Below are 14746 nucleotides of genomic sequence, written 5' to 3' on the forward strand. Positions count from 1 at the left end.
GAAATTAACTTTGCTGTAGGTTTTGTGAATGTATCAGCCCCACTTTTGATAGGTTTTACAGGAGAAATGAAGATGCCTTGGTGTTTCACTCACAAAACACAATGTTTTTTAACACACACACACACAGACACCTTCAAATGCAAAACAAAGAATTACAGACAAGTTACCGTGTTGATTATCAGTTGGAAAGTAAACAATTGAAGCCATTGAAACCATTGAAAGTCTAAGTGTGATTTTTCCAGCAGAAGCCTGGTTCTACTACACTGTAGCAATGCTTTATAACTTTTTTTTTGTCATTGAGTAAAGGATCCTGCTGTATGTGTTGTGTCTCTGTTATTGTTAGTCTAGAGTGGAATTGTGTATATCTTTACGTTAAAACATCCTGTCCATGGGTGAAACACCAAAGCAACTTTATTTTTCCTGTAAAGTAGGACATGAAACTGCATCTCACCGGTAACCTTGCATTGGTTTCATTAGGCCTGTCTCTGATTGTCTGTAGATATATATCTACAGCCAGTGTGAATTCTTCCATCATACACTCCATCAAAACAATACGTAAATCTAACAAATACATCACATTCTTCACAGCCGCTTCTATGAGATAGCGCTTTACAGGTCTTTCTGTCCACACTGCCTGGTCAGTCTGCAAAAGTTACAACAGAAGAACACACCTTCTGTAAACCTTGAAGTTCAAGCGTTTGATAAAATTGTACTCATTACTGAAAATAGACTAGCATATCCTTGTATTATCCATGATGGTCAAATGGTTAGAGTGACTGGCTAGGAATCTGCAGGCTGCAGGTTTACATGTAAGCCTCACTGCTGCTTTATGTTCTGAATAGCTAAAGTCGTCAGAAAAGATTTGAACCAAAAATGTGCCTTGGTCAACCTGCCTGTATAATATAATGTGATTGTGTCATTATAGGTCTGTACCATGGATAATAGTTGTACAGTGCTATGATCATGGTGTCCACTGTGGAAATTGATTTATGAATATGTACTATTATTAGTGCCCATGCTCTGTAACTCTACATTGCTGTCAACAAAGTTTACTTTTTGATGATATTTCATTCAGCTTTAGATATAAAATCAACATATACAAACCTCAATACATTTACTTCTAACTCTTTGAAAATACACCTGATCCATTGTCAAGTTCATGTGTTCTAGCAGACATGCCACTTGACCTCTGACATATCTGGGCAGGTCACCTCCATTTCTGTTCCTCCATATGATCACATCAGCAACCTATAGGGCATATGACGTTATGAAAACACAGCTCATGGAGTTATATCTAGGTAACATACATTTCTCTCTCAGACATACATGTAATAGTATCAATAAACAACTCAAGGAGTTATGACTGTCAAAGAACTAATTTGACATCTATCATCTCATGGATAGTCCCTCGGTACTTTTTTCTCTCAGTACAGTTGTGACGCACTATGAACAAGTAAACAAGTCATGAAAATTTAACTGTCAAGGTCAGAGAACAGGTATTTGGCATATGACATCTCTTGGCACATCCCTCCACTCTCCTCTTTCAGTACAATATTAAAATCTAATGGCAAAACAATAACCTAATGGATTATAACTGCCCAGCTCAAAGAACTGATATGACTTCTAATATCTCTTGGCCAGTTCCTCCATCACTTTGTCTCTCAGACATATGACGACGACACATGTAGAACATTTAAACAACTCATGGAGTTATGACTGGTATTTTCACAGAAAAGTCATCAAACCTTTTTTTTCTGATTTTACAGTCTTCAGCGAGTTCTCAAAGACTAGTTTTCATTCATAACCAGACTGGTACTACACTGTGTTCATGTATGAATATATTTTCGATATTACGTATTTTTTCGCTTTTGCTTTCTAGTGAAATTAGCGAAAATAAGTCTTAAGCGAAAATTTCCAGGTTTAAAGTACTTTAGTAAGCCATACAAATAAAAGGTCTACAAATGACCAACTCTTGGACCTATGACTGTAAATGTGGTAGCCTTGTGTGTGAGTACATTGATAACAATATGTTGCAAGATCTCAAATTTAAGAGGATTAGTTTAGTTTATAATTTTGATATCTTTTCTCATATAAACAATTCTATTACTTGGTTCTTAGCATACCACTGCAATGATCTATAGACATGTAAAATGTAGGTGGGCAGGAACACTTACCTGTGTATCAAAGACATTGACTAACTTTAATCCATATTGATGGAACAATGCATCAGATGGCTGTCTACAATCATGCATGACCTGTCATTGCACAATAAAAATAAATTGATCAATAAAACTTATCAATTTATTTTCAATCGTCAGAATTTATCAAATTGGTGGTCAGTAGGTGTACTGCGATAACTTCTTGCGTTAGACAGGTGGACTTTGTTAAACTAGAAATTGATGAACTATATCATTTGATTGATTTTAGCCCTAATTGTCGAAGGATTGAATAACTGACTAAAAAGTAGATTCTTAAGAAAGTGAAGCACTAATGTTTTCACTATATGAGCAAGGGAATGTTAGTTTCACTGATTGATTGCTTGACTGACTGACTGACTGACTGACTGCCAGACTTACTGACTGACTGACAGACTGACTGACTGACTGACTGACTGACTGACTGACTGACTGACTGACTGACTGACTGACTGACTGACTGACTGGCTGATTGATTGATTGATTAATTGATTGATTGATTGATTGATTGATTGATTGATTGATTGATTGATTGATTGATTACAATGATTAAATCAATCAATATATTTACCAGGTATTACTTATGTATGATTGAGATTTGATGGGCTATTTGGGCTTTTTTTACATACAATCTGTAGTATTATCAAAAGACAAGTATTTTAAAGTTGTTGAACATCAGCATAAAACCCTGGACTACATCTGTCTTTAAAAAATGTGAAATGACAAAAACCAAGACAACAATTGATGAGTTCAAACAAGATTACCAGACCACAAGATACAGACACAAAAATGTTAAATGATTAACACTTTACCTTCACAATGTCTTTACTTTCAAATATTTCACCCAGTCCTTGATTAAAACATGCAAATCCAAGCTGAAGAATATCAAACAAGTAGACATGCTGTCTAGTTGCCACCTGAAAGACAAAACATACAGTCTGAACATCACTGTATGTGTTTTAATAACTTATACTGACATCTATGAACTCCCTGCAACAACACAAATCAGCAACATGCATGCAAAGAGGTGCACACACACACACACACACACACACACACACACACACCCATGCGCACACACACACACACACACACACACACACACACACACACACACACACACACACTCATACATCTTACCTGAACAATACAAATTTTCCCCCTTCGTCCAATCAACACACCTTCCATATTAACAGCAATAAACTTTTGTTGTTTAATACAACCAATCTGCAAAATAACACAATGTGTACAGATAGATTGCTTATTGAGTTGATGTACAATAATTGCATCCTGTTTTTTCCTCAACATGTAGCTTTTTGTGTACAAACAAATACCCCTGGTAGAATGAGGACTAGTACATGTACACTTCAACAAAAGTGCATGCGTAACATCTCTGAAGTGTGATTTGTAGGCCTTGAGGTGCAAGCATTCCAACTCATCATTTGTTTTTTGTATTCACTTTAGCAAAATTTTACTAAAAACATCTCAACAAAGTTTGAGCAACTATTGTTTATGCTAAAAGTAGGTAAGAAGGTAAAATGTACACACTGAACATAGGATGCATCTCAAAAATAAACTCTTAAAGTTTTGCTCTTAGTCTGTTCAAGAAAACTCCAACCTATTCTTAGATCAACTAAATAAAAAATGTGGGGTCACCATGGAACTTTTTGAAAAAGAAACCAAAATGATATCAAAATTTAGTCATTTTAGAATCCAATATGGCTACCAATTACTGTATTAATTCTTTGGGAAAGTAACAGATTGTTGACTTCCTTGAAGACAAGATGGTGAACTAAATTTCTTTTACTATTTCAAAAGACAAGAAAAAGCTTCCATATGGCAAGGTTTGGCGAGAATTCAAGAACTTTGATAATCAGGTACATTTGACCTCAAGGCGCATTCTATGTTAACTATGTTTCCCATGAATATTACGGTTGACTATACAGGAAACAACATAACATACACTAGGTCTATCTATCTATCTATCTAGCATACTTACAGCAGCCCTATAGACATGATCAGCTGTATCAATCAATGTATAATCTACATTGTACTCCTTGTCATGTTCACCAAACTTCACAGTCACTGTCAGAAATAAAACAAGCAACTGAAAACAACTGATTGCTCTTTGGAATTCAAAATGGGTACTACACTACTTGCTGAATGTGGTAATTAGACTAAACTGACTTGATCTACCACAGTTGAGTTTTAAATTCACAACATACCCCCCTCCACCCCTCCACCCCTCATTCAATGCTGATTACATATTTTCCCCTCTTTGCAATGGCGGTTGTCTACAATCAGAGCCAAAACAGTGATAAAAAGTTACATGTATACATACACCCAGTCTTAAAACAACTTGCAGTTTTGCAGGATTGCCATCTCTATAATAATAGGGAAGATTTCCTGGAAAGATTTTCAGCCTACACACACTGTCAACAACATTTATTTTTCTCACCCATTTCAATAAAAGAGATCGAGTTTACTACATACAGATGTGCCCAACAAAAGTTTCTGTTAAAATACATACATGTTCCAAATTTGAGGTCGGTATCAGTATCTGCAGTGCCCTCAGTGGCTGATTTCTTACTGAGTACTTCTTTCTCAGGGTCATAGTCTCTCAGGTTTTTAAGATGTTTTGGAGATTCATGACGATCCAGGATACTTGCGCCCTGATTCCTGTCAAGCAGAAAACACTTTTTTTATCATCTCAAGTCAAGAAAGATGAGCACTCCCAGTAAATAGTATGCAAATTCATCACTGGACAAACTCACTGAAAAATTGATGACTACATTTTGCCTTGTTCATTGGTGTACAGCCCATTTTCAGGTTAGTCCTTATTTACAACAAATGTCACAAGAAACTGTATTCATTCAATCTTACATGTACAGTTTCTTATTGGTTTCTGCATGGTTGTATCAAACAGAGAGTGAATGGTGACATGAAATGAGCAGTAAAAAACCAGCAAGGAAATACTCATATCATGTGGCATAATTATTTTTCTTATCATTATCAAATATATCAACCCTTTTGCAAAATCTTTACAAGAGCTCATTTTAAGAAAGACATCTTGCACTGTACATGGTGAAAAAGTGATCAACATAAGAGTTTAAAGTTCAAAGTTCAATCAGCACTTGCCTCTGACCTCTACTTTTTGAAACAAATCCCCTGACTTCCTCTGGATTTGACAATAAGCCATATGATTGGCTGGGTTTCTTTAACTCTGATGATGCCTTATCAGCCTTCTGAATACCATCTTCCAAAACTTCCACTGAAGTTGATTACACAGGAAAACAGGTTGTTTATTATACAGTTAAACTGAAGGGAAATACCACTCCAGCAAATAAAGGTATACACTTTAATTAACTTTGGGTTCTGGCGAGTCATTTCATGGTTCTACATTCATGACATTTTCACTGAAGGTAATACACACTTAAGGCCCATGAATATTCATTGTTCAACCATTGCATAAACATTGCTGCTGACTCCCATGATGCAATGTGGCCGACAACAAAATTCCCAAATGAGAGACAATTGTGACTTGATGTTTCTCTGAAATCGCATGTTATATAGGGGATGTAAAACCATGACACAACTCTCAAGAACCGGCAGTAAGAATGCCTTTATTTCCTGGTGCAACATTCTCCTTTAATGCAGATACAATAAGTTATTACACACACACACATGCATGCACGTGCACACACACACATCTTCACCAATTATGACAATGACATATTATCGTAAATTCAGAATACCCAGTAACTGAAGTTAGAAAATGAACAGCTTGCACTACTGTTATGATAACTTACAAACCTAGTGATTCTGAAACAGAAAAAAGGTTGAACTGATGCTGAAATATGTTAATTTGAAGGAAAAAACATGACATGGTGATTACAAAGTTAGATACAGTTGGGTAGGACTATCATAGAAATAATCATTGTAATTCTTAATGAATCATCTAAAAACTTGATCAACATACTTACAAAGGATTATTTCATGTCCATAAAAGTTGAGGAGACCAGGGAAACATTTCCCTGTGTCTAAACATGTAACTGCAAAGAAATAAAAAAGATTTGCATTCATAGTCAATAAGTGTTTGTATTGAGAGCACTGGTAAAAGTGATCACAAAGTCTCACAACACTACTGCATTTATACATACTTTTGCAAAAGTAAAGTACATGGCTGTATATACGTGTCTCATGAACAGTCACTAGCCATGTGTCTTCAATGTAGGGTTATAACTTTGAATCCTAAGACATCAATGAAATTGCTTCATGACCCTACTGAAATCTTTTAAAGACTCAGTTTTACTTTTTTTCAATGTTTTTCAAATGTCAATTATCGAAGAACATCACCCTGCCCCCAAAAAAGACAAAGTATTGCTATGAAATTCGTAAAAATGCACCTGTCATTTTCTTTTCTAAAAATGTCCATGATCTGGTATTTTGTAAAATGTATATTGTTTGTTCACAGCAAGCAATTAGCGCCCCCATCCGACTAGGTGACAAAATTAACAACATGAGCGTTTTGTTCTTATGTGCACACGCATAGTTGTTGACATCGACTAGCGGCTGTGCGAGCCACAAATGAAACCACGCCGTCTTGCCTCGTCTCGAATGTTTTACCTTCCAAAAATGCTCTATTTTTGACCTACCCTTCCTGAGCGTTATCTTCTTGCTAATACCATCGAGGGAGTGTAAAATGCCCCTGAACTGACCGTCATCTGTAACGAACCGAACATCCAGTCCCTCATAAGCTGCCATCTTCAAGGCACTGCTTGCTTGAGCCCTTTAACTTGAGATTTAATGTTAAAATTCACCAGAGCGACACCTAGATTTCCTGGAATACTCTGTGTCACAGAATCCTGTCGACTTATAAGAACCTTGACTGAGTAAAGAATATACACCAATTCATAAACACGACATTGTCATATAAATGTGAAAGTTTTCCACCCTACATGAGATGCAGTTCGGTGATATATGCTTGTCTGCTAGGGTGTCCGTTCCTCAGCGATCCTCTGCACTGATACATCTGCACTGATACATCTGAGGATTGATGGAATATTTCCAAAGTTGTGAACATCCAGTAATTTTTTTCAATTGTATAGTATGTAGCTTTGAACAAACTGAAAAAATGTATGTATCCAAAACGGGAGTCACTGTAGTTTTTGTCACTTTCTACATAAAAAAAACACCGTGATATAAAGTAACACGTGCACAGCTCGTAAATACTGAAGCATGTGAAGTGCGTCCTCTGTGGTACCCATAGTGCATTTCACGATTAGGTAAATAAATAAAGATGGCTGACAAGCTACCGGTGGAGGTGAGTTCGTATTGAAAATGTTTTGCATTATTACGCAGAATCTTGTGCTAGGACAGAGAAAGTGAGAGCTTCTGTCTCGACGCTTATATTACGCGAAGTGGGCTATGCAGTTTTTTTTGTCATTTTAACTGTCCGTTATATGAGTTCTATGTAAATGTCCAGTTGTGTTGTGATATGATCAAGACGCGTCAACATCACGAGACTGTACCCGTACCGTCACGTCACACAACTCATGGTGATACTGCACTTTCTGAGCGAGCACAGTGTTAGAAGTAGTCAAAATATTAGACATTTGCAATCCACCAGTGTTATCGCTTGTATCGCAAGCAATGTAATGTGTTCTGAAAATCTCTGAACAATGTTACCTTGGGAAGGGGGAGTTGACGGTTTGTACACTAGTTTGATTACATTACAAGATTAGTACAAGTCAAAATTACGTCATAAGTATGGGTGGTAGCAAGTGATCAAAGTGTAATAGTATCAGTCGAGCTGCAGAGCGTCTAAGTTTTTAAATCATTGTGGACAGAAATTTTCGAGATTGGATATCGCAAAATTCGAGAGAAAAAATTATTCTTGCCTTTGATTGTTGGTGTTTTTGTCAAAGATTTTTTGCCAGTCATACGCATTAATCGGCATTTATTATTGAATACATTTCCGGTGCAGCTGTCATCATTGTGTTGTCACGTTAAGACTTCCTTATGGCCTCTCACCTGATTGCCACAAAACTTTATATTTACCAACAATAAAACCAACCAACTTACAACCAACCCTGACAAACATTTGTAATTTTTGTGCTATTTACTCTCTCCAGACTCAAAAGTTTGTTCTAAAGGTGAGGGCTCTAAGGGACGATCGCACAATGTCACACAAGCTCACTTCATTTTTATGTGGGGGGGGGGGGGTTTCTGGTGTCGGTGCGATTGCTGAACTTCATTGTCACCCTTCTAACCAAATTTCAAAAAACTTTCATGCCTTCAATGATAAAATCATCTGTATTTACAACTGAGATGTTGATAGTTTGATGTAAATTTACTTCTAATGTGAGATACAGTCCGAGTGCTGGGTTTCTGGTAGTATTTTGATGTGTTTACTGTCATCTCAGTAAACAGGTTCATAAGGTTGGAACTTCATGTTTACCATAATGTTTTTACAGTACATCCATCGTAGTGGTGTGACCACTACAGTTTTCATCATGTTCATTTAGGGGGATGGGGAGGGGGTTTTCTCATAAACGATATTGAGCTTGTGTGACATTGTATGACCGTCAGTTGTATCATGGTGAAAATTTCACTTTGGCATAACTTTTTAAGTTTCAAATTAACAGTACTTTTTGATAAATATTTATCAAAGTCAGCAATGAAAGTTTGATAAAAGTATATTTGAGAGTTAAGAGATTGTGAAAATCGACAAAATCAATACAGCAATATGCTTAGCACTAGTACAGTTGACTTTATTCACTGTAACTACGCCAACAACTATACAAACTTAAAAACATGTAGAAGTTCTATAAAAACCTGTACATACAGTTTTACAAGTTCACAGCCATTACTAAACAAATCAAAGATATTCAAGGATGAGTTGTCACTGTGTGTGTATACCATTACATAAGGAAATGTATGTAGCTATTTTAATAGCATGTCTACCGTATGGTTATGATGGTATAACTATGTATATGAGATGTCTACTGGTACTTACTAAGCTATTTGTATACCATTGCTGCTTTGTCCATATATATCAATATATAACCTTTCACCACCTGATAAATACATTGGTACTGTTACATTGTAATAGCAGTCCTAGTGTGTATAGAGTTTATTTGTAGCCTCTATCAGTATATGTATATGAAGTAATATGACAGAACCCTCATGATGCACAAGTGCAAGTGTGGCGTACTCTGGGTATGTGCTCAAGCGAGTGCTTGCAGTGTTCTCTGTAGCCATACTTTCACAAACCTAGTTAGTGAAAGCACAGCAGGAAACACTGCAAGCAGAAGTGCAAATATCCCTGAGTATACCTATACTGCAAAGTGCAGCTCACACAGCATGGGATTCTGTTATTATTATATACTATCCAAAACAGCACATTTCTGTAAAAAAATTATGTGATCACAGGCTTTTGTGTACAATGAACAATTGTGTCCTCATTTGCATATTGCATGCAAGTATGCAATAAATTAAATGTTTTCGGTATTGAACTGCGGTGCAAATACCGCTGGTATGGACATGCGCCAGTACTAGTAATAATAGTCTATTACAGATCATAACATTATATACCATGCCTGAACACATGTAATTATAAATGCAATTATTTATTAGATTTTTCACACTTTGGTACAATTCATTTGTTCAGGTCAACAGTAGGATAATTTTGACCTGTTGCATACTAAAGCAAGTATAGGGTACTTACAAAGCGGAATCACTGTCACAAGTCAATGTGATATTGTCATACCTAATTAACTAAACTTGTCTGTGTCTCTGTGTTTATGTGTGCTTACTAGTACAACAAATTTATAGTTGTGTCTTTTAGTGTCTATCTCAGCAAACTGAGACTCCAATTTACAGAGTAGTATTTGTGAAGCTACTCAGGATTTCCAACAATGTAGTCATTTTGTAAGAATAAAAAACTTGTATATTTTGTTTCCCTAGGCAAATGATTGATCAATGCTGTATGTCTGTTTATTATATCTATTCTAGGCGATATCTCACATGATGAGATATCTGAGTGTATCTGACCGCAAAGAGGCTGCCTTGGTTAATAAACGATGGTACGAGGCAGCAATGGATCCAATCCTACAGCAAGACATTATCATTACATTCCAGACTCCATCCATGACTGAAGGGCCAATTATTGGCTTTGGTAAACGTAGAAGTCCAAATCTGGTGCTGAACCACATTGATGGATCATCACACTCAAAATTGGTGATTCAGAAAGCTTGTCAGTACATGGGACAACATCTAAACAGACTGTCTCTGAAAGGTTCCGATATCACAGAAGGTACCTTTATGTCAATAGTTCAGTATTGTCATAATCTTGTCTCGTTGGATCTCAGTTGTTGTAACAGTTTATTCATGTCAGGGAAGTTTCTGTCAAAACCGAAAGACTTAGAGGCAGTGAAGGCAGCGCTAGTTAACCTGAAAGAATTGAACCTCAGCTCTCTACGCTATCTCTCAGATTCCCTTTTCAACAGGATAATGACTTGCGTTCCAAACATTGAGAAGCTTTCCCTCGCATCTTGCCATTTGACGTTTGAGTTTAACCCCTACAGAGACAGTAAATATCGAAACTCTGAGTCCGTTCTGACTTTTACCAGTCTTTTGAACAGTATTGAAGCACACACCAAAACTCTACAGAGTCTAGACTTAAGCAGGACCGCCATCACAAATGATGGTATCTGCTCACTCGTTAATATCAAGGCATTGCAGCTGAGAGAGTTGAGTCTGAAGGGATGTAGAGATATTACAGATAGTGGTATTGCAGTGCTTGTCAAGAATCAGACCTCACTGACAAAGTTAGACCTTAGCTCTTGTCAGGAGCTGAAAGATGGTGCCATCCATGCCATCAGAAATAATCTGGTTGAATTACAGCATCTTAACATCAACAAATGTCGATATGTGACTGACTCACCAATCCAGCTATTGTGTTCCACTCTACCAAACCTGACCTACTTCAATGCATCAGAGTGCTTTCAGTTGACCTCCAAGGGTCTCATCAAAGGACTGTGTGGAGGTTCAACATCCACTCTGGTGTCACTCAATCTCAGCTGTTGCAGTTTGGTCAAAGATGACCTGGTACTTGCCATGTCCAAGGTCATGATAAACCTAGAGGAGCTTGACCTCGGATCGTGTTTACCTCTGACTGACAAGAGTGTCAACATCATAGCCAAGTCATTTGGTCAACTGCGATCTCTGAGATTGGCGTGGTGTAAGGAGGTGACAGACTATGGTCTACTAGGATTGGAAAAATATATCTACCAGGATGACCTAGCAGAGAGAGATGATGAAGTACCGAATATAAACCAGGGTGTTAAGATGATTACACCTGGCAAACCAAATGAATACAGCAGTGGAAGATTCTCCAGAAACTACAGCAACATTGGTATGTTCAGTATCCCGGCAGATGGGGATCGAAATCCACCAAAGAAGATCTCCTTCTCGGAGTTAGAAAGAGAAATCAAGAAAGAAGAGTACACAGCACTGTATATGATCAAGGGGCTGCAGAGCTTGAATCTCAATGCTTGTCATCGCGTCACTGACTTGGGAATCATCCAGGCAATCAGATTCAGAGAACTACGCAAACTCAACCTGAGTATGTGTCCAAAGCTGACAGATGATGGCCTGATAGCTGTATCAAAGAATAACAAAAGCTTGGAAGAATTGTACATCAGTCAGTGTCAGAAGATCACAGATGTTGGCATCATAGCAGTGGCTAAGAATCTGCTGCGACTAGCCATACTGGATGTTTCTAGCAGTGATCAGATAACAGACAAGTCATTGCAGGTACTTGGGAAATACTGCCCTCAACTGAGAAATCTGGATGTGTCAACATGCGGACAAATTACTATGGAGGCTGTTGATGCCATTTCACAAACACTGAAATATCTGACTGTACAGGCTCGATATGTTGGTGGCTCCCTAGAACATGAACTCTTTAGCTACTGAACTGAATTGCCTAGTATCCAGAGATACATATGATCAAGTATGTATGACATTTGACAACTAGCTCAAGTCAGAGCTTGCCAGGTGACAACTTCTTGCAAAGAGACTAAAATGCATTGCTTTGAAATAGACAATAGTGTTACATTATCAGGAGTTATCAATCTTGGCCAATCAATTCTCTTCTAATTCTGGTCAGTTGGTTTAAGCACATAACCAAATAGTTAATGAGAAAATACTTCAAGTGTTGCACAACCTTCAAAACTAAGACAGCATTTCATGTTTATGGAAGAAAATCAATACCGACCCAAGTATGACTGCACCAACTTTTTATTGTAATATTAATAATAATAGTGTTAGTTTTTTATATAGTGCTTTCCCTTTCAGTGCTCAAATCACTTTACAATTAGTACCCCTGGCATGGCTCTATCGTGGCACAACGGCCCTTTACTTTCTCATCAACTCTCTGGGTGTACATTTAAGCTTAGAGTGCAAGTAATTTCACACAAAATTACACAATTAATCCTGAATTAGTGCATTTACAGGCAAGCTTTATAGATTACTTGGTTTATGATATAGTAATAGTATACTACATATAGTAGTATACAATCATATAGTACTGTATACATGTATATTCAAATTTAAATCTATGCATGTATTCACATTTACACAAGAAACAGGACCGAGACAAAGAGTTGTACCTGTGAGTAACATTTCCTTTCATGAATTCAGAGAGTGAGGGCATTCTAACTGAAGGGCTTCATTGCTACTTAGCAGTTCAAAAAATAACCCAGAAGTGTTAGTCACAGATAATACAAATTTTAGTCGTTTTAACAGAAGCCTCAGTCTAATTTTACAAACAGTTTTATTAATTTATATTGAAATAATTTGAGAAAAAAAAAGTACTGTGAATGAATTTACTGTTTTTATCTGAATAAGTTTTACAGACTGTTCTTTTCATCTCTGTAGAAAAAAAGTTTTATAAGACAAGTTTTTCTCTTTGTGCTGTGATTTTTAGATGACATCTCAAAAGCAGAAGTATTAGTCGATGTAAGTTATACCAAAAAAAAAAAAAATTAAAAAAAATATGTCCTGCTAATTCTCTGAAATAATGATCATTGAAATTGAACATACTGTTGTGGATTTTGGGCCATATTCAATTGTTTCTCCTCATGACAATATCACATGACTGTTGTTGTCCAATGGCATCTCCTAGATCCTGTCTGTGCTTCTCTAGCAGTAATGGCTGGCATGAGGGTTAGCTGTTAGAACCTTCTCCTGAAATGGTCACTTTATGTGACATGATTCAGAGTCCAGGGAACACTTTGATCATTCTAAATCACTGCTACCTTTGTCCATTAGTATACACAGACCATGAGCCTGTGTCTTCAAGTGAATGTTTGTGGGGGCAGCCTGGCAATAGGAACACAATATTGGAACTGGAAGAGGAACAGAATATTGGAAGTCTAGACAAATTTTTCATCAACCAAATCTACACTACGAACTGTAAAACACATCACATCCTTATCCCTGCTGCCTGTTGTGGAAAGGGCTGTGAAGAGCGCCCTCAACGGCTGGTCTACCAAATGTACAGATGCGTTTTGTTTTCATCTTTACCTTTCATGCCAGTATAATAGACAATGTCTGTTAGTAATGGGAAGTGTAAAGTTGACATGTATGTTACAGACAGGTCACAGGACAAATTATTGGAATTGTGCCCTTCTTGACAACTGTTTAAATATATAGCATTTGTTTTCAGGTATTTGCGTGTGCTATGGTTTGCCATTATTGTCTTTTTACCAATACACATAACAGTATTGCATGTAACAGGAAAGAAGAAAAAATGCCTAGTTTAGGACCATTGAATGCTAGCTTTACAGAGCTTTAAAGTAAAAGTGGGCTTTGTCTCGCAAATGTTGTTATTCTTACAGGTACTTTACTTAACATTTGATAATGGTTTGTAGACATTTGATACACACTGATTTAAGTATGTCATGGAGAAGTTTATTGTACATGTATTTGTAATAAATGGTGATGCAAAGTTTAAGATATGATTGTACAAATTGTTTATATGAAATGTAAATGAATTGTTCACCACACATATATAGATGTGGGTGTATTATGTAATAAATTCATCTTTAAAATGGTCATGAAGTATTGTTTTTATCTTTTCATTAAAGCTGCCCTGGCTACAAGTGGAACGTTTGTTTTTTTTTTGTTTTTTTTTGGTTTTTGTTGGGTTTTTGGGGGGGGGGGTTTTGTTGGTTTTTTTTTGGGGGGGGTGTTTTTGTTCAGTACAATAACTTACTCATAATATCGTTTACCATGAACAGTATCGTATCATCTGTGGATAAACATACTTTTTGTGGCTGTATACACGATAAATCAAATTAATTTTTGGGTCTGCACCCAAAAATCAGCGCCCTCAATGGCAGTCTCGATTTCAACCTGTTTCAGTACTGGATAATATCATGCACTTGTTAACAGGTGAAATATCGTATATATTGGTATTTTTACAATTTTCAGCGAATATATTGTGGTCGTCTGATTGAAAAGCAATACTCCAGTTATGCCAG

General features: G+C 36.8%; 2 protein-coding genes across 2 annotated transcripts; one reads left to right on the forward strand and one right to left on the reverse strand.

Annotated features, from left to right (window-relative positions):
- Positions 1–2995: 2995 nt before the first annotated feature.
- Positions 2996–6959, reverse strand: LOC144439292 (piRNA biogenesis protein EXD1-like). Its single transcript, XM_078128571.1, has 7 exons — positions 6851–6959; positions 6179–6247; positions 5334–5466; positions 4726–4874; positions 4195–4280; positions 3336–3422; positions 2996–3112 (listed from the first exon to the last, which is right to left on the reverse strand). Exons 1-7 carry the CDS (start codon positions 6957–6959, stop codon positions 2996–2998), a joined length of 750 nt encoding a protein of 249 aa, XP_077984697.1.
- A 530-nt stretch (positions 6960–7489) lies between these two features.
- On the forward strand, positions 7490–14261 carry LOC144438945 (uncharacterized). Its single transcript, XM_078128173.1, has 2 exons — positions 7490–7518; positions 10212–14261. The coding sequence occupies exons 1-2, from the start codon at positions 7495–7497 to the stop codon at positions 12174–12176; spliced, it is 1989 nt and encodes a 662-aa protein (XP_077984299.1). The 5' UTR covers positions 7490–7494; the 3' UTR covers positions 12177–14261.
- Positions 14262–14746: the final 485 nt, after the last annotated feature.

This window comes from Glandiceps talaboti, chromosome 8 (genome assembly GCF_964340395.1).
Source record: "Glandiceps talaboti chromosome 8, keGlaTala1.1, whole genome shotgun sequence".
NCBI lineage: Eukaryota > Metazoa > Hemichordata > Enteropneusta > Spengelidae > Glandiceps > Glandiceps talaboti.